Raw genomic sequence first — 21527 nt, 5'->3', positions numbered from 1 at the left:
TAAGACATTATAGAATAAACATATTTATATCATTGCCTGGAATCCAGTGTAAGATTTCAAGGGTTAATAAACTAAAAAAATAAAATAAAAATAAAAAAGAACTAAAACACAAAAATTATTTTTTTCTTAACATTTGAAAGGCAAGACAAATTTTTAGGGAGCAGATATAAAATAACTGTGCCTTCATTCTTTTCTATTCACTTTTTGGCCTAAGCAGACACTAGATTAATTTCAGCTTCTCTTTTCTTTTCTTTTCTTTTTTTTTTTTTAACTAGAAACAGAGTCTTGCTATGCTGTCCAGGCAGATCTTGAACTCCTGGGCTCAAGTAATCCTTCTGCCTCAGTCTCTCAAAATCCTGGGATTACAGGCAGGAGCCATCATGCCCTTTTAGTCTATGAATTAAAGTAGAAACCTTTGCTTTTCTTTTTCTTCCTGACTTCGACTTCCACCTTGTGGTGGCTCCTCAGTGACAGAAGTGCCCATGCAGCTATCTTCTCCCTTTTCTAGGGTAATTCATTGGTGACACAGGTCATCTTTCAAACCAGTCCATCTTCTGTACTCTGGCTGTCTTCATTGGTTTCTAGCTTTTCATTTCAGCTTAGGTCAGAACCACAGTGAATAATGGAGTAATTTGCATTTTGTGAGTTTTGACTTCCATCTACGTCCTGTGGTAAAGAAAAAGGAGGCAGTATGAATGTCTGTTCTAGCAGAGAACTCTTTTTTTTTTTGAGACAGGATCTCACTGTCACCCAGGCTGGAGTGCAGTGGCACTCCAAGTCATCACTTGCTACAGCCTTGACCTCCCAGCCTCAAGTGATCGTCTTGCCTCAGTCTCCGGAGTAGTTGGGACTCCAGGCACTCACCACCATGCTGACTAATGGCAGAGGACTCTTAATCACTATGCTATTATACATGATTTTAAGAGCTGTTATTGTTGTTATTGTTATCACAGAAGTAGCATCATTATTAATTCTCCTACTGTTATTATGACTAACATTTGTTGAATACTTAAAAAACAATAATACATAATAAATTATTTCAGGCCGTGTTTAAGTGCTTTATGTGAATAAACTCAGTAAGTGATAATGAAAATTATCACCCACAGTCTTATTTTTTCATGTCTTAATTCTCTGGGTATTTAAACTTTCTTTTGTGGTTTATTTATTTGACTGTTTAAGTATTTAGCTATTTTCTTTGGATATTGATTACTGCGAATTGTTCATGGCCAAGCAGTTTCATTTTTATACCTCATTTTTTTTTTTAGGGAGATATACTTTCCAATTCAGCTGATTATAAGTCCTCACTCATAGCACTAACTGCTCATAATTGGCTACTTCGTGTATCAGCAACTACAGGAAAAATCCTTGAGAAAATATATCTTGGACATTATTGCAAATTCAGGTATTAACTGTGAGTTTATTATTCAAGATTTTATTTTAAAAATTTGAAACCAGTGGCCCAGGAAATTTGAAGCCTTTTTCCCATCAGTTTTCTAGTCAATATCCAGATCTCACTTAATAAACCTATTTTCTTTTTCTCTACTCATGACTACATTTAGAGGTCTGAGTATAGAGACCCTCTATCATTTATCTTTATTTTTTTCTTTTTTGAGACAAGGTCTTTGTCTCCCAGGCTGGAGTGCAGTGGCACGATCTCTGTTCACTGCAGCCTCCACCTACAGGGTTCAAGCGAGTCTTCTGCCTCAGCCCCCTGAGTAGCTGGGATTACAGGTGCGCACCACCAAGTCTAGCTAATTTTTGTATTTTTAGTAGAGATGGGGTTTCCCTATGTTGGCCAGGCTGGTCTCAAGCTCCTGACCTCAAGTGATCTGTCCACCTAAGTCTCTTAAAGTTCTGGGATTACAGGCATGAGCCACCGTGCCCAGCTGCCTTTTATCTTTGTATCCCTAAAAAGTAACTAACCTGTAGTAGTTGGCAAAAAAACTTTTAAAAAATTCCCTGTATTCGACAAATAGTATTTTAAATGTAAGATGCACTTTATAATAGATTTTCCTGAAGACTAGTCTGTTTCAGTTAAATTATCTGATGAGTACAATCTAAGAACTGTTATTTTAACTATTAGTTTTATAAATTAGCTGTAAATATTTGGAGTGAATATGTTCATGGAATGTGTGAAAGTAACATTTTTAGTGCTTTCTATAACTTCCATTTTAAAGTAGAAATGATTGTTTTGTTTTCTAAGTTTTGAATACTCTTAGATCAAAAACAATTTTTATTCACCAATGCTCTAGAAAGATTAAAATTATATATATATTTAAATAGGGATATGTCCATATAGGGATATAGAGGAAACATTTTTGGTTATTTATTTTTTAAAATAGATCACTTTGCATTTATAATTTAAATAACTAAAAATAATTTACTTATTTTGATTTTAAGTATAAGGAAACTGACCCAAATAAATAAATTTCTCATCATTCTTTTAAAAGATACTTGAGCTGGGACACCCCTCAAGAAGTCATTGCAGTCAAGTCAGCACAGAACAGAGGCTCAGCAGTGGCCCGGCAGGTATACATTTTTAAACATTCAATAAAATGAGTTTTTTTCATAGAAATTTGTCTGCAGATTTGTTATGAAAAAACTAATGATCTTTTGTTTCTGAAGCGTGCTATAAAAGTTGATAGGATTCACGGCAACCTGGATGGAATCGGAGACCATTATTCTAAGTGAAGTAACTCAGAAATGGAAAACGAGACATGTTTTCTCACTCTTAAGTAAGAGCTAAGCTATGAGGATGCAAAGGCATAAGAATGATACCATTTACTTTAGAGACTCAGGGAAAGGGTGGGAGGTGGGTGAGGGATAAAACACTACACGTTGGGTATAGTGTACAAGGCTTGGGTGAGATGTGCACCAAAATCTGAGAAATCACGACTAGAGAACTTATTCACGTAACCCAATACCACCTGTTCCTCAAAAACCTATTGAAATAAAATAATAATAAAAATATTTTAAAAATAAAAGTTGATAGGTAGTTTTTTTCTTTTCTGAAGCATGCTATTAAAATAGACTTTTCTCTCTTTCTCAAAGAAATATCCAGGATTTACTAGATTTTATAAAGTCTGGAAATTTATATCAAGAAACTTTTTGTTTCTATTGGTGACTTACGGGGAAATACAATGGAAAGCATTTATTGAGCACTTAAAAAACAGATACAGACTGCTTTTAGGGGTTTTCTGTTTATTTATACACCAGGATACCTAGAAAAAACAAATACTTGCTTTCTGTCCCCCTGTTGTAGTTCTTTCTCATTTTAAATTTAAATGACTTCAGTTTTTTCTCGCTAGTGTCCTTGACTGCAGAATAGGCAGGCACTGATCTGAGTTCTTTACATGTATTTACTAACTTAATCTTCAGCACATTCCTTACAGTAGATAGTTTCATCATCCCATTTTACAGTTGAGGATTCCGAGCCCCAGAAAGACTAAGTAACTTATCCAACATTGTAGTGTTGGTAAGTGGTAGAACCTAGACTCAAGCTCAGGCAGTTTAGCTCCAGAGTCCCTGCTCTTAGGCTCTACAGCATTTCTGTAATATGGACTGACAGGTGAAGTTTATATAGAATTTTAGCATTTAAAAAAAATTAAGTAGTTCCTCTAATTTTAGCTTGTTTAGATAATCACATCAAGCATTTCCTTATCAATCCTCCAGTGTATTCCCACACACCGGGTCTGTGAACTCTGTTTTTCATTCCTCTCTCTTCTCTCTTGTCTACTTTTTCTGTATCCTGCTGAAGCCAAGTAAACTATGTTTTGGCTATTTCTACTACTTTTTATCATGGTTCTCTAAATGTTTTTCTACCCTTTACCAATCCTGCCCAGTCACATTAATAACTGCATGCCTTTTATTGGAATTTCCTTACCCTTTTCCTAATTTATTTAGTATGACAGGTAAGTAAGAGAGATGCTTTCTCTCTTTATACTCTTACTCACTATCTTACCTTTACTTTGGTAATGGAAAATTCAGAAAAGTGGGATAGTATAACAAAGTAGCAAAATGTTTTGCTACTTTGAGAATTCTAAAAGTGTCCTGTCTAATATACCTTTTTAATAATTTAAATTGCTGAATATCAGTATGTTTAATTCTATATTTTATCATATATTAATATCTTACATTTACCATCTGATAATGTTAATAAAAGTCTTGTCAGTGTTTCTATATTCTGGACTGTTTTCCTACAGTCTCCAGCCAACAACTAGTAGCTCTTAGTTGGGGTATATAAACTGTACTTTTCCTTTGGGTTTAAGGAACACAGAAGGAGTCTGATTTAGGTACTAGTTAATAAAAATTTATCCCTTTCACAGAGAGAATTTGGGCTTTAAACATTACAATCTTTTTTGTTTGTCATTTGTTTGTTTTATAACTTTTAGTTATAAAAGCAGTTATATAAAAGCAGTTTTGATTGGTGGTTCCAGCCTTAAAAGGTCTATTGAAGCAGAGACTGGCTGTGATGGGGCAAACAGCTTTACCTCACACAAATTTTAAAAATTCCCTTCAAACCTGTACTGGAGAAATACAACAGATTGTTTGGCGTTTCATAGTGGCAAGAAATTGACTGGACCTTGTTCTTCAAAGTAAAGGGGCTATTATCCTCTTGAAGCGGAAAAGCCACTCAAGCTTTCCTTGATGATATTATTTCTCATTTCCTGTAGAGGAATCAGCCCAACACTACCTTTACGATATATTTATTTATTTATTTACAGTGTTTCTGACACCCAGGCTAGAGTGCAGTGGCATGATCAGAGTTCACTGCAGCTTCAGACAACTGAGCCGAAGTGCTTATCTCACATCAGCCTTGAGTAGCTGGGACTATAGGCATGCACCACCATGCCTGGCTAATTTTTTTTTTTTGTAGAAACGAGGTCTTGCTGTGTTGCCCAGGCTGGTCTTGAACTCTTAGCCTCAAACTATCCTCCTGCCTTGGCCTCCCAAAGGGCTGGGATTACAGGTGTGATCTAGCTGATCCAACAACTTTAAAATGTTATGACCATGATAACTACATATCTTTTGATTAGGCTCTTTTTTGTTCAAACTCCAATTCACAATATAAATGCATGGTATTTTATTGCTAAGAGATGTTTACTTTTGTGGATCCTTGTGTGTATGTATGCGCATGTGTGTGTCTGAAGGGTTGAAGCTTTAGTGGACATGTTTTGAATATGTTGCCTTCCTGTTTAAGTAACTTTGCAATCTAGATAGATGGATGTTTTCATAATATGAAAACGTCTGCATAACTGCATGCTAGAACAGATGGATGTTTTCAACTAATGAAGACAGAGTGTTTCTGAAGTGATTTTGAGAGCTGCCTGTAATTTTAGTCTTTCCTTCTAGGCAGGCATTCAACAACCCGTTTTGCTCTACCTTGCAGTGTTCCAAGTTCTACCTTTTTCGCTTGTAGGGATTCTAGAGATCAACAAAAAGGTAAGAACTCATTTCTTCTTTAATTGCAATATTAATTTTATTGACAATAAGATGTAATGTCATTATTTATTTATGAAATGTTTGATTGGAAATGCTCCTTCACTATAAAAAGTTCACTAACCTGGTTTATGTTGTAACAAAACACATGAGAACATTTGACTTGGGACGAGAGCCTACTAATGTCCCTTCGTCTTGTATGTTTTTATGCCTCTCAAGTGGATTGTATTGGATACCTGTGGTAATTAACAAACTACTATCTTATAAAATTACAAAATGAGTAAGGTGTTTTTTTACCCCAGAGGGAACATTGCAAAGCTTGTTAAAATGATCGTTAAAGGAAGATGAAAAGTTGCAACAAAATATCTCATTTTAATTGTAAGGAATAGGTCTAAAATTTGCTTTATGAGGCTGGGCGCAGTGGCTCACGCCTGTAATCCCAGCACTTTGGGAGGCCGAGGCAGTTGGATCACGAGGTCAAGAGATCGAGACCATCCTGGTCAACAAGGTGAAACCCCGTCTCTACTAAAAATACAAAAAATTAGCTGGGCATGGTGGTGCGTGCCTGTAATCCCAGCTACTCCGGAGGCTGAGGCAGGAGAATTGCCTGAACCCAGGAGGTGGAGGTTGTGGTGAGCCGAAATTCCACCATTGCACTCCAGCCTGGGTAACAAGAGCAAAACTCCGTCTCAAAAAAAAAAAAATTTGCTTTATGATATATAACAAGCCTTATATTTAAATATATAAATTTCTGGTTAATTCAGTTTTGGGTTTTATTATTGTTTCCATTTGTTCTTGACTTGTGGAACAGTTATATGGGAGGAAAGAAGGGCAAATTTCCTTTGAGTAAAAGAATGAATAGAATTTTACTTTTAAAAAATGTTTCCCTTGGTGAATAGTTATTTATTGAGCTCTTCTACTAGTCTTTAATTCAGCACCTGAAGTATTGTAGAGGGCAGTATCTTAAGGATCTACTGATGTTCATAAGCAAACAAGATGAATGTATTAAAATTTTACATTAAGCATTATATACTAAACTGCATAATAGCTAAAGAATAATATTAGTTACCCTTTATTGCTTATTTTGTGCCATGCACTTTGAGTATTTTATAACATTTTAACATATATATTTAAGAAGTTAAGCAGCAGTCCCAGCTACTCAGACAGTTGAGGCAGGAGAATGGTTTGAGCCCAGGAATTCAAGATTGCACCACTGCACTCCAGCCTGGGTGACAGAGTGAGACTCTGTAAAAAAATTAAAATAAAAAATAAAAAGCAGGTACCTAAATCCTAAAGGCGGCAAGTAGAAGAGCTAAAATTTGAACCGAAATTTGACTCCAAAGTATAAACCAAATTTTAAAATAGGTTGGCTGCTTTATTATAGCACTCATTATTTTAAAATATGTTTTAATTGGCTCGGCACAGTGGCTCACACCTGTATTTTCAGCACTTTGGGAGGCTGAGGCAGTCCAATCCCTTGAGGTTAGGAGTACGATACCAGCCTGGCCAACATGGTGAAGCCCCATCTCTACTAAAAATATAAAAATTAGCCAGGGATGGTGGTGCATGCCTGTAGTCCCAGCTACTCAGGAGACTGAAGTCAAAGAATCGCTTGAGTTTAGGAGGTGGATGTTGCAGTGAGCTGAGATCGCACCACTGCACTCCAACTTGGGCAGCAGAGCAAAACTCGATCTCAAAAAAAAAATTTGAATTACACAAGTCTTCTTTTTCTTCTTTTTCTTTCTCTCTTTTTAAAAAATCTTCTTTATATATCTACATTTTAAAATTTTAAGTTCAGGGGTACATGAGCATTATGTGCCAGTTTGTTACATAGATAAACATATGTCACAGGGGTTTGTTGAACAGATTATCTTATCACCCAGGTTTTAAGCCTAGTATCCATTAGTTATTTTTCCTGATCCTCTCCCTCCTCCCACCCTTCACCCTTCACCCTCCACCCTCCGCCCTCCGGTAGGCCTCAGTGTGTGTTGTTCCCCTCTATGTGTCCATATGTTCTCGTCATTTAGCACCCACTTATAAGCAAGAACATGGAGTATTTGGTTTCCTCTTCCTGTGTTAGTTTGCTAAGGTTAATGGCCTCCAGCTTCATCCATGTCCCTGCAAAGGACATGATCTTACTCTTTTTATGGCTGCATAGTATTCCATGGTGTATCTGTACAACATTTTGTTTACCTAGTCTATCATTGATGGACATTTAGGTTGATTCCATGTCTTTGCTCTTGTGAATAGTGCTGCGGTGAACATATATGTGCATGTGTCTTTAGATTTATAATAGGTTTTATATTCCTTTGGGTATATACCCAGTAATGGGATTGCTGGGTTAAATGGTATTTCTGTCTTTAGATCTTTAAGGAATCACACTGTCTTACATAATGGTGAGACTCGTTTCCACTCTCGCCAACAGTGTATAAGTGTTTCTTTTTCTCCACAACCTTGCTAGCATCTGTTATTTTTTGACTTTTTAATAATAACCATTCTGACTGGTATGAGATGGTACCTTGTTGTAGTTTTGATTTGCATTTCTGTAATGATCAGTGATGTTGAGCTTTTTTTCATGTGCTTGTTGGCCACATGTATGTCTTCTTTTGAGAAATATTTGTTCATGTCCTTTGCCTACTTTTTAATGGGGTTGTTTGTTTTATTTCTTTTAAATTTGTTGAAGTTCCTTGTAGATTCTGGATATTGGACCGTCGTCAGATGCATGGATTGCAAAAATGTTCTTCCATACTGTAGGTTGTCTGTTTACTCTGTTGATAGTTTCTTTTAAGCTCTTTAGTTTAAGTAAATCCCATTTGTCAATTTTTGCTTTTGTTGCAATTGCTTTTGGTGTCTTCATCATGCCCATGCCTATGTCCAGAATGGTATTACCTAGATTGTCTTCCAGGGTTTTTATGGTTTTGGGTTTTACATTTAAGTCTTTAATCCATCTTGAGTTAATTTTTATGTATAGTGTGAGGAAGGGGTCCATTTTCAATTTTCTGCATATGGCTAGCCAGTTATCCCAGCACCATTTATTGAATAGGGAATCTTTTCCCTGTTGCTTGTTTTTATCAAGTGTCAAAGATCAGATAGTTATAGGTGTGCAGTCTTATTAATATTTCTGGGTTCTCTATTCTGTTCCATCGGTTCTATGTGTCTGTTCTTGTACCAGTACCATGCTAATTTGGTTACTGTAGCCCTTTAATATGGTTTGAAGTCTGGTAACATGATACCTCCAGCTTTGTTCTTTTTGCTTAGGATTGCCTTCACTATTCGGACTCTGGGTTCCATATGAATTCTAAAATAGCTTTTTCTAATTCTATGAAGAACATCAATGATAGTTTAATGAGACTAGCATTGAATCTATAAATTGCTTTGGGCAGTATGGCCATTTTAATGAAACTGATTCTTCCTTTCCATGAGTATGGAGTGGTTTTCCATTTGTTTGTGTTATCTCTGATTTATTTGAATAGTGATTTGTAGTTCTTCTTCTAGAGATCTTTCACTTCTCCATTAGCTCTATTCCTAGGTATTTTATTCTTTTTGTGGCAACTGTGAATGGGAGTTTGTTCATTATTTAACTCTCAACTTGACTGTTGTTGTACAGGAATGCTAGCAATTTTTGCACATTGATTTTGTAGTCTGAGACTTTGCTGATGTTGCTTATCAGTTTAAGAAGCTTTTGGACGAGACGATGGAGTTTTCTAGATACAGGATCATGTCATGTGAAAAGAGGGATAGTATGACTTCCTTTCCTCCTATTTGAATGCCTTTTATTTGTTTCTCTTGCCTGATTGCTCTGGCTAGAACTTCCAATACACTGTTGAATGGGAGTGGTGAGAGTGGACATCCTTTCCTGTGCTGGTTTTCAAGGGGAGTGACAAGTTGTCTTTTCAAAGTGAGAAACAAGGATCAGTGAATTAAAAAGTCATGAACTAGTCAATGTCAAAGTAAACAATACTTAATCCTTCTAAGAGATGACAAAAAGTAAAACTCATAATTTAATTGTTCTCTCTGTGCTTGTAGATCAAGTAATTAATGATATGCTTATTGCAGTCTACAACAGAAATGAACACTTGGCAAAGTCATAAACTGTTTTTGTTTATTCCTGTATGTCCAAGGTAATTGAACATCTTTCTATATTCTTGTATTTCCAAGGTAATTGGACAAGGACATCATTTAAGTAGTTTTTTTTTTTTATTAAGCTGGTGAATAGTATAAAAATAAGAATAGGCCAGGCGCAGTGGCTCACGCCTGTAATCCCAGCACTTTGGGAGGCCGAGGCGGGTAAATCACGAGGTCAACAGATTGAGACCATCCTGGTCAACGTGGTGAAACCCTGTCTCTACTAAAAATACAAAAAATTAGCTGGGCATGGTGGTGCGTGCCTGTAATCCCAGCTACTCAGGAGGCTGAGGCAGGAGAATTCCTTGAACCCAGGAGGCGGAGGTTGTGGTGAGCCAAGAACACGCCATTGCACTCCAGCCTGGGTAACAAGAGTGAAACTCCGTCTCAAAAAAAAAAAAGAAGAAGAATAGGGCTGGGCACGGTAGCTCACGCCTGTAATCCCATCACTTCAGGAGGCTGAGGCGGGTGGATCATGAGGTCAAGAGATCGAGACCATCCTGGTCAACAAGGTGAAACCCCGTCTCTACTAAAAATACAAAAATTAGCTGGGCATGGTGGCGCGCACCTGTAGTCCTAGCTACCTGGGAGGCTGAGGTAGGAGAATTGCTTGAACTCAGGAGGCAGAGGTTGTGGTGAGCCAAGATCGTGCCATTGTACTCCAGCCTGGGTAACAAGAGCGAAACTCCATCTCAAAAAAAAAAAAAAAGAAGAATAGAAAAATACGCAATTTGAGAGATTTGGTTTTGAATATTGTTACTTTGGATTGAAGAACATTTTTCACTTACTATGCATCAAAGACTATCTAGGGGCTGGGCACCTCTAATTAACTAAAAATTTGTCTCTTTATAAAAAACATTTTAGCATGAGAAATGGGTTCTTGGAAGAATATGAATAGTGGATTAAATACTCATTTAGAATGACATGGCCCTGGTGTATGCCAGTATCTATGAGGAATAGGATTTGTTATTAATAGATATTGACAATACTATGAAGCAAATGAATGCTAGTGCATCATTCCAAGGGATACGTGCTGCACTTCCATCAGTGCTCCAGTTGGAGAATCCAGTGCCTTACTGCTCGCCCCTAATGACACCCTAGCTTCAAGGTGATAAATTATAATTAGATTTTAATGCTAGGCAGCAGTGTTATAGTAGTGACATGAATATTAAGCAAGAGTACAAACCACTGTGAACATTGAGAGGGTTGGATTTCCAGTCTTTTCTCAGGTGATATCTGTCTTTTCCCCCCACCCCCAGATTTTTGGGAACGTTACAGATGCTACCTTGTCTCATGGAATACTGATTGTGATGTACAACTCAGGACTGGTCAGACTCTATAGCTTCCAAACCATCGCTGAACAGGTAGAGAAAACTGAAATGATTTGTCATATTACGATTAGCATGAGGTTTCAACTAAAGTATTTATTTATTTTTTAGTGAGATGCTTTTAAAGTAAGGCACTTGTGTAGATTTCAGCTCTAAAGAACTGTGGAAATGTAGAAAGGCAACTTAACTTTTAAAGCAGTGGTGGGAAAGATAAACAGACAGGCCATTGGAAAAAGACATTTTCTTTGTTATATACATGTGAATTTTATTTTTGTTCTCTCCAGATAGCAAATAAATAGGTGCTAAAGCCACCATTTTTGTTTTGTTTTGTTTTTAGTTCATGCAACAGAAACTTGACTTAGGGTGTGCATGCAGATGGGGTGGGACTACTGGAACTGTAGGAGAGTCTCCTTTTGGCATTCCTTGTAATATTAAAATCACAGGTATGGCTACTCTGTAGTAATTTTTTCACCTTAAAAAAATAAGTGGTCATATAGTTATTAATTATAGTCATCCAAATGTTTTTCTCATTTATTTATAAACTCAATTCATTTTACTCCTATATATAATATTCCTTGCCATTGAATAACAAATAAATATTGAGGAAAATCTGTCAGTTATTCATTGAACTGAAGGCCTGGGGATGCTGAGCATTGCTTGTCCAGAGACTTTTAGCAATTCACTTTACTTTTCTGATCCTTGATTTCCTTATCTGCAAAATGAGTTGCAGCAAATGATACCATCTCAGCTTTCTTACAACTTAATATTTTAAAATTTGATGAAATTTACCCTCTCTCTAAGAAAGGTGTTTACCAAGAAAAATATTACCATGCTCTCTGAACACAGAGCGTAGAAACAGACAGAACTTCCCAGTATATTTAAAGAGGGCCAAAGCACAAAAAAGAAAATTATATAGAATTCTATAAATATAGTAAAAATGTTCTATGTTTAACTGGTTTATCAAATTCAGTTGTTATAAAAGAAATCAACTGGCTGAGTGTGGTGGCTCACACCTGTAATCCCAGCACATTGGGAAGCCAAGATGGGTGGACCACCTAGGGTCAGGACTTCAAGACCAGCCTGACCAACATGGAGAAACCCCATCTCTACTAAAAATATAAAATTAGCTGGGCATGGTGGTGTATGCCTATAATCCCAGCTGTTTGGGAGGCTGAGCAGAAGAATTGCTTGAACCCAGGAGGTGGAGGTTTTGGTGAGCCAAGATCGTGCCATTGCACTCCAGCCTGGGCAACAAGAGCAAAACTCTGGCTCAAAAAAAAAAAAGAAATCAACTATTAGTCAAATTCCGTAGTACATTAAAAGAAATAAATCATGACTGTTCAGAGTTCATCTCAGGAATTCAAGGATGGTTTAATGTTTACAAATTTAGTAGATGTAAAAATCACATGAGTAAACTAAAAAGGAAAATAAATTTTTATTATCCTAATATCTGTCTTAATTCTTGTTCATTAAGAATCATTCCTTATCATGTTGAGGACATTTTTCTTATTTATAACCAACCAATAAGCATTATATTTTTAGGTTGAAACTCCAAAGGATTTTCTAATATATTCAGAATAAGATAAGAATGTTTTCTGTCATTTTTCTTTAACATTGTATTAGTAATAGACCAAGAAACAGAAATGAAAGATGTAATTGTTCAAAAGGAAAAGGATGTCATTTTTAGCAGTAAATGACAAATTATAAAAACTACTGGGAGTTCAAGTAAGTTATTCATGAAGTTCAAAATAAATATTTTTTAAATTACTCAAGTTTTCAGATGCCTTGGACAAACAATTAGGCAGTTTTATGAAAATTCAGCCCTAGCAGTACCTCCTGTATTCAATACAAATACATTAAAGGAATCTATTAAGAATTTTAAAACTGCAGGCTCTAGTGGTAACTGGGTTATTTTGAAATGGGTTATTTCGAACAGTTTTTCCAAATGGTAGCATTATTCTTGTTGAAGTGCAAATAGAAAGTGAGTAAAAGAAAGAACAAAGATGATAAAGACAAAGCACATAGAGCCTAAAGTTTTGTCCCTGTTTGTAGAAAGAAGACTGAATTTGGGATCAGAATCTTAGTCTGCTGACTAGAAGGGGTGACACTGCTTCTAATTGGTGGTATGAAAGTGGGCAAATTATTATTATTATTATTATTATTATTATTATTTTGAGATGGAGTCTCACTCTGTTGCCCGGAGGGGAGTGCAGTGGCAAGATCACAGCTGATTGACATTTCCACCTCTTGGGCTCAAGTGATCGTCTTACGTTAGCCTCCCAAGTAACTGGGACTACAGGTGCGCACCACCATACCCACCTAATTTTTATAATTTTTGTTTGGTAGAGATGCGGTTTCACTATGTTGCTCAAGTTGGTCTTGAAATCCTAGACTCAAGCAGTCTGCCCACCTTATCGTCCCAAAGTGCTGGACCCACTGTGCCCAGCTAATAGTGGGCAAATTATTTAACCTCTCTGGGCCTCACATTTTGAAACTTTGAAATAATAGTGTTTGGGCCGGGCGCGGTGGCTCAAGCCTGTAATCCCAGCACTTTGGGAGGCCGAGGCAGGTGGATCACGAGGTCGAGAGATCGAGACCATCCTGGTCAACATGGTGAAACCCCGTCTCTACTAAAAATACAAAAACTAGCTGGGCGTGGTGGCACATGCCTGTAATTCCAGCTACTTAGGAGGCTGAGGCAGGAGAATTGCCTGAGCCCAGGAGGCGGAGGTTGCGGTGAGCCGAGACCGTGCCATTGCACTCCAGCCTGGGTAACAAGAGCGAAACTCCGTCTCAAAAAAAAAAAAGAAATAATAATGTTTGAAAACATGATCTATGAAGTCATTTGTCATCGTAAAAAAAAAAATTCAATGATTTCTGTATGTTTGGCTAAGAAAAACAGTAAGTTATATTGGAAGCTTTCAGTGTTAATATTGTAGAGACTTAAATCCCATTCATTTCTCCAAAATTTTTTTTCAGCCTTAAGGTCTGTACAAATAATATTTATTTTAACTTGAAATAATTTTTTTTTTAATACAAAAGCAGTTTCTTTGCATTATCTAAAAAATTGGCAAATTAGCCAGGTTAGTGGCTTATGCCTGTAATCCCAGCACTTTGGGAGGCTGAGGTGGTGGATCACTTGAGGTCAGGAGTGCAAGACCAGCCTGGCCAACACAGTAAAACCCCATCTCTACCAAAAATACAAAAAAATTACCTGGGCTTGGTGGTGCATGCCTGTAGTCCCAGCCCCTTGGGAGGCTGAGGCAGGAGAATCACTTGAATCCGGGAAGTGGAGGTTGTGGTGAGCCAAGATTGTGCCACTGCACTCCAGCCTCGGCGACAGAGCAAAACTCCATCTCAAAAAAAAAAAAAAGAAAAGAAAAGAATTGTGAAATAAAGATAAGCAAAAGAGAAAATGTAAAACATTTATAGTCCTCTTACATGGGGTTAACTATTATTACCTTGATACCTTGATGTGTTATTTTCTGATCTTATAATGTATATATTTCTATTTTTTTCTGTCTTTTTTTTTTTTTTTTTCGAGATGGATTTTCACTTTTGTTACCCAGGCTGGAGTGCAATAGCGCAATCTCGGCTCACCACAACCTCTGCCTCCTGGGTTCTGGCAATTCTCCTGCCTCAGCCTCCTGAGTAGCTGGGATTACAGGCATGCGCCACCATGCCCAGCTAATTTTTTTTTTTTTTTTAATTTTTAGTAGAGATGAGGTTTCACCATGTTGACCAGGATGGTCTCCATCTCTTGACCTCATGATCCACCTGCCTCGGCCTCCCAAAGTGCTGGGATTACAGGCGTGAGCCACCGCTCCTGGCCAATGTATATATTTCTATATGTTTAAAACCAAGAAAAGTATTATACCATAATTGTTCTTTCATAACTCACTTGTTAAGAAATCAACTCTATTGAGGTATAAGTTACAGGTAATTGAAATATATCCATTTTAACTGTATAGTTTTGAGTTTTGTCAAATGTATATACCCAGGAAATCACCACTATAGTCAAGACTTAGAATCTTTTCCTCATCCCGAAAAGTTCCCCTGTGCCCTTCCCGGTAAATTTCTCTCTTAACCCAACCCTAGGCAACCAATGATCTGCTTTTTTTCTACTATCAGTTAGATTTATATTTTCTAGAATTTTATATTAATGAAATCATATGGCATTTTTTTTTGTTTGGCTTCTTTCACTCAGGATATTATATTTGAGATTTATTTCATGTTGTTGCATGTATCTATAGCCTAACCCACTTTTTGATGTTAATATATTATGAATATTAATTTCTATCTAGATTATTTAATAGGTGGCCTTATGAAAACAGTAAAGTTGTAATCCTGTCTCACTCTTTACACCAAAATAAATAGTGGATGGATCAAAGACTTAAAAATTTTAGAAGAAAACTTGGGAGAATCTTTTTATCTCAGCGTGGGGAAGACCTTTTTAAGTCTGACACAAAACTCAAAACCATAAAAGAAGATATTGATAAATTTGATTACATAAAAATAAAGTTCTGCGTGGCAGAAAAATCCCCAGAAATATACAACATAAACCAACTCAAATAACGGGACATAATTACAAATCGTACTATAATGGGGCAGTTTCCTTAATACATAAAGGGTTCTACCAGTCAATAAAAGAGTGATAACACAATTATAAAAGGATCAAAGGATATTGTTCAAAAGAAACAGAAATATTAATGACTTTTAATTAGGGGAGTGCCAAGCCTAATGACACTGATAAGAGAAATGTAAATTAAAATTATTATATATCTCAAGATTCTTAAATATCAGAAGTTACAGCTTTTGATACAACATGGTTGGTAAAGGTTTAGAATAGCCACTTTCATTTATTGTTAGGACCCTTTATGATCCCCAGCAATTTGTCAACATGACATTTTGTTAATATGTATCAAATTTTAAAGGCATGTACTCCTTGAGCCCAGCAACTCCAGTACTAGGAATTTGTCCCAGATATATTCACTTGTATAGAAAGTGATAAATGTACAATTAAAACATTGTTTCTAATAGCAAAAGATTGGAAACAATGTATACATTGGTAAGTGACACTAGTATTAATATATCATTGTATAGCTGTATTCTACGTTTAATTGCTAAATTGTTAAAAAGAAAGAGGAATTTTAGCCAGGAATGGTGGCTCATGCCTGTAATCCCGGCACTTTGGGATGCCAAGACTGGGTGGATCACTTGAGGTCAGGAGTTTGAGACCAGCCTGGCCAACATGGCGAAACCCTGTCTCTATTAAAAACCCCAAAATTAGCCAGATGTGGTGGCATGTGCCTGTGATCCCAGCTACTCAGGAGGCTGAAGCACAAGAATCACCTGAACCCAGGAGGCAGAGGTTGCAGTGAGCAAGATTGTGCCACTGTACTCCGGCCTGGGCGATGAAGCGAGATTCAGGAAATTTAAAAAAAAAAAAAAAGGAATTATTTTTGCAGTGGTATAGAATAATTTCCAGGATGTATTATTAAGTGGGAAACAATGGTACAAAACTGTGTATATAAAAATCCTCATTTGTGAAAAGTATTCATATTCATGTATTAAAGGACCATATATGGTGATGTGCTTTTGGATTTGCTTGGTATATCTGAAAGGACACATAAAAACTTGATAAATAGTTATATCGGAAAAGATACAGGTCAAAGGAAGACTTAGTTTTCATTATATCTTCTACTTTTAAAATGTAGTGCTTGTATTACCTGTGCCAAAAAGTTCTCTGTGTGTGTGTGCATTTCCTTGAGGTGTTAAGAACTTGACCTATATGCCATTTTATAAATGAATCTTAATTTACTTAACCAGTTTTCTGCTTTGGACATTTAGTTTGTTTCTAATTTTGTGATTACAAATAGCATAAGAATATTTCTGTAACCATTAGTGATCCTTGCCTGAATCAGTTATGTCGCGTGAGTTGCAGAATGGCAGTTTTAAAAATTCTGTTACTCCTTTTACCTTTAATAGCTGGCATTTTTCTAGAAATAAAAGCTTTAACTCATCAACTAGAGATAAACTGTAATTCCTTACAAAAGGCAAAGTAAAGTCTTATTTCTTCCATTTAATTATCAATATTCAGAGCAAGGAATTAGTATAATAGTCACTTTTGATGGTGGCAAAATGTTTTACAGATAAACACACATATATAAACACAATAGACTCATGGATTTTTATTTGTCCAATATTATATATTAAAGTTATTATTCTTAGTGATGCTCAAATTGTCCTGAATTTGGCCAACAGAAACTCCATTTTGACACACCCCAGTAATCTTAGAGAATTTCCTCGCTTTCCAGAACAATAATGTGTTGCAGGCTTACCTTTTACTTTCCTATTTCTGACAGGCAGCCATTTTAGTAGAGAACATCATTAGAGACTATCAGTTTCCTAGAGAGTAACACTACAAACTGGGCAGCTTTAAACAATGGCAATTTAGTCTCTCACTGTCTGGAGGCTAGAAATTTGGAATTAAGGTGTTGGCAGAGGTAGCCTCCCTCTGAAGGCTCTAGGGAAGGATCCGTTCTTGCTTCTTCTAGCTTCTGGTGGTTGCTCGCAATCTTTGGTATTCCTTGGCTTGTGGCAGCATAACTACAGATTCTGCCTCTTGCTTTTCCATGGACTTTCTCCCTCTGTGTCTTCAAATCTTTTTCTCCTTATAAGAAATGATCTTAACTTGATTATATCTGCAAAGATCCTATTTGCAAATAAAGTCACATTTACCAGTACTGGGGATTAGGACTCGAACATATCTTTTGAGGGAACACAAAACAACTCACAATAGAGACCCAGATCTAGTTGTGTTCATTGCAGTTGGATATCTTTACTTTTAGGTCCTTTTAATGAACAGAGTTGAATTTATTAAACAAAAAATCATTAGCTCATTTTCATATTTCCAAATTTAGCCATTCTTTTTAGATTTTGTATTTGTATTTTTTTAACTCATACTGAACTTCTTGATTTCTAATAAAACTTTATCCTACAATATACATATGATAGTCTTAAAATTGCAGTACCAGTGTTACTACTAAGAACTAAAGTATGGGCCAGGCATGTTGGCTCACACCTGTAATCTCAGCACTTTGGGAGGCTGAGGTGGGTGGATCACTTGAGGTCAGGAGTTCAAGACCAGCCTGGCCATCATGTTGAAAAACCATCTCTAAAATACAAAAATTTTAAATACTTAAAATACTAAAAATACAAAAAATTTAGCCAGGTGTGGTAGCATGTACCTGCTGTAATTCCAGCTACTTGGGAGGCTGAGGCAGGATAATCACATGAACGCAGAAAGTGGAGGTTGCAGTGAGCCAAGATTGTGCCACTGGACTCCAGCCTGGGTGACAGAGTAAGACTGTCTCAAAAAAAACAGAACTATGGATTGAAGGTTAAGATTCTCCTAGTTTCTTTTCTCCTTAGTATACAGCCCAGTAATCATATACATGGAGTGATGTATACAAAGACAATTTGAAATCATGTTTCATAGGATTAAGCTACCAGCATGATTTAATTAGATTCATTTGATTTTATTTTCGATTTTGGGGTTTGCTGTTTTCTTTTTCAGTTTATTCTTGAAGTTGTGAAACGTATATGTAGTTGAAAGATCGAAGCTTTTAAAAAGATGTATAAAAAGATATACTGTATAAAAAGATATACTCTGAGAAATTTTTTTTCCCTTTTGTTTTGTTTTGTTTTGTTTTGTACTATCACCCAGTTTGGAGTGCAGTGGCACGATCTTAGCTGACTGCAACCTCCACCTCCTGGGTTTAAGTGATTCTTCTGCCTCAGCCTCCTGGGTTGCTGGGACTGCAGGTGCACACCATCATGCCTGGCTATTTTTTTTTTTTTTCTTAGTAGAGGTGGGGTTTCATCATGTTGACCAGGCCGGTCTTGAACCCCTGACCTCAGGTTATCTACCCGCCTCAGCCTCCCATAGTGCTGGGATTATAGGCATAGGCTACTGTGCCTAGCCCCATTTTCTATTTCATTGCTTTCTGGTTTTATTTTTTATTGTTTCCTTTAATCCTGTTACTCCCATCAATAGCCATTGTTTTTAGATTCTGGTTTAGCTTGCTCTTGTTTCTTTTTGCAAAAATAAGCAAATGTGTATTTGTATACTTTAAACATTTAATCTTCTTTCTTACATCAAATGCAGTATATTATATCCTTTATTCTATACCTTACAATTTTATTTAACATGTATCTAAATATTTTTACTTTTTTTATTTTTAGTAGAAATGAGGTTTTGCCATGTTACCAAGACTGGTCTCAAACTCCTGAGCTCAAGAAATCCACCCACCTCAGCCTCCCACAGTGCTGGGATTACAGGCATGAGCCACCACACCTGGCCAAATTTTCTAAGTAAATATTTGGTAGAAGAAATATGTAAGGTTAATTATCCCCTACATTAAAAATTTCTAGAAAAATATGTTGTATTACAGGTGTAGTCCTCCTTTAATAAATAATACAGTTATTTTATACGCTTTATGTTAAAATAATCTTTTAAAATATTATTGTTTGACTTTTCACAGACTCATAGTATTTTAATTAATCATATTTATTTTCTTTTTAAGGCCCTTTTTTTTCACAGTGTAGCAAGTGGAGGCCCTTTTGCTGGCTCTCCTACTCTTAACACTACCCTCTGATATCTTTGTAAACATCCTTGCGTTCTCGAAACAAGGGATGGTCCACACCTATCCTAAAATTTTCTCACCACAAGACGTGGAATCAGCTACACTGAGAACTTTTAGGCCTTTTTCATTAAGAATAATATTAGAGATCAAAATTGAGGTTCTTAGGTTAGCAGGGCACATCAGAGTTGTGGGCAGAGTAATATTGCTACTGCTGGGTCATTTTTTGCAGTTGCTGGTAAAAGTATTTCTTTATAAATACGTCAGTTTTTACTTATTGTTTTCTCTATTTTGAATAACTATTTCATATTCTCTATAACATACCTAGTTGATTTTGAGCCCCAAATTCAAACTCTAATTGTATGCTTTTCTTTTTTTTTTTTTTTTTTTTTGAGACGGAGTTTCGCTCTTGTTACCCAGGCTGGAGTGCAATGGCGCCATCTCAGCTCACCGCAACCTCCGCCTCCTGGGTTCAGGCAATTCTCCTGCCTCAGCTTCCTGAGTAGCTCGGATTACAGGCACGTGCCACCATGCCCAGCTAATTTTTTGTATTTTTAGTAGAGACGGGGTTTCACCATGTTGACCAGGATGGTCTCGATCTCTCGACCTCGTGATCCACCCGCCTCGGCCTCCCAAAGTGCTGGGATTACAGGCTTGAGCCACCGCGCCCGGCCGACATATATTTTATATGTTTATACCTGTCTCTTCTTTTTCCTCAAGATTGTTTGTGAGCTACTTTTTATGAAAGTTAACCCTTAACACAGGTTTGAACTGCACAAGTCCACTTATATATCTAAGAATAGATCTGTTATGCTCTACTTAAAGTTGTGATCAAAGAAGAAGACTAAAAAGCACCAACAGAAATTTACTTTACAGGGTCAGTCTTGAAAAGAAACAGACTGGATATATCTGAACTACCTTAAAGTTAACTTATCTGATGGTAATAGCAGTAGTAGTGACTATCCTGTAATAAAGCTTTCATTGTGACAGACCCTATCCTAAGTGGTTGCATTCATTGTGACTAATACTGTCTCTGTACTAGAAATCTTAAGCAAGATACATGTATATCTGATGTATAGATGTATATTAGATGTATATTAGATAGATATATATTAGATGTACTAATGCCTATTAGTCCAGGATGTGGAAGATCTCTTTCTCACATTTGAAGGAATTATTAGACCTAATTATCTTGTTGGATTATTATGAGAGTTGGAAATAGTATCTAACCCAGAGTCTTTTCCACAGTAGATGTTCAGTAAATGGCAGCTACTTTTATTAAATGTACTTTGTCATTCCTTACCATCATAAACACCTTTAACACAGTTTTAATCTCTGCTCACATGCAGCCCACATATACCTGCCCTAAAAACAAATGCCTGGGAAGTTGATTCAGCCTAATTTTAGTTCTGACTAGCTTTTTCTTTTCTCACAATAAACTCCTTACCTGATTGTACTTATTTTCTTGAACATTGTAATTTTTCATTAGTAGAAATTAATAGATGTTGCATGCAAAGAAAGGTTGAATTCAGTTAATGAATAGTCCAGAGGCCCCAGGATAGTGCCACTAATGAATTCCTTTTCCTGTCTCTACAGACACACCGCCACTGCTCTTTGAGGTGTCATCCCTGGAGAATGCTTTTCAGATTGGAGGCCATCCTTGGCACTACATCATCACACCTAATAAGAAGAAACAGAAAGGAGTTTTCCATATTTGTGCCCTAAAAGACAATTCCCTGGTAAATGAGTGATCAGACTTTTTAATAGCAAATTTGTATCGCATTCTTTATTTTCTGCCTCTTGAATAGGCCCACATTCCTCAGAATTACTTTTTTCTGCATTTGTTTTAATAATTTGTGAACAATTTATAATACAGAAGAATGCAGACAATATAGCAAACATTTGTGTGTTTGACCTATAATTTTAAAACATTAACATTTGAAGATTCTTACGGCACCAAGAATTTTATATATTTTTTTTATCTCACCGG

General features: G+C 36.4%; 1 protein-coding gene across 4 annotated transcripts in view; it reads left to right on the top strand.

The window, feature by feature from the left end:
• DCAF17 (DDB1 and CUL4 associated factor 17) overlaps positions 1-21527 on the top strand; it is a 46598-nt gene that overhangs the window by 12629 nt on the left and 12442 nt on the right. For 3 of the 4 annotated variants that reach the window (XM_074399484.1, XM_003921881.4, XM_074399483.1), the window contains exons 4-9: positions 1266-1402; positions 2451-2529; positions 5353-5442; positions 10824-10928; positions 11230-11335; positions 21134-21276. In XM_074399484.1, coding sequence (XP_074255585.1) covers positions 1266-1402; positions 2451-2529; positions 5353-5442; positions 10824-10928; positions 11230-11335; positions 21134-21276 — 660 coding nt within the window. The remainder of the gene's footprint in view (positions 1-1265; positions 1403-2450; positions 2530-5352; positions 5443-10823; positions 10929-11229; positions 11336-21133; positions 21277-21527) is intronic. The other variant, XM_074399485.1, reaches the window with a different exon arrangement.

This window comes from Saimiri boliviensis, chromosome 5 (assembly GCF_048565385.1).
Source record: "Saimiri boliviensis isolate mSaiBol1 chromosome 5, mSaiBol1.pri, whole genome shotgun sequence".
Classification (NCBI taxonomy): Eukaryota; Metazoa; Chordata; class Mammalia; order Primates; family Cebidae; genus Saimiri; species Saimiri boliviensis.
Note: the sequence above shows the minus strand (reverse complement) of the source record. Positions and strands in the feature narration are given on the sequence as shown.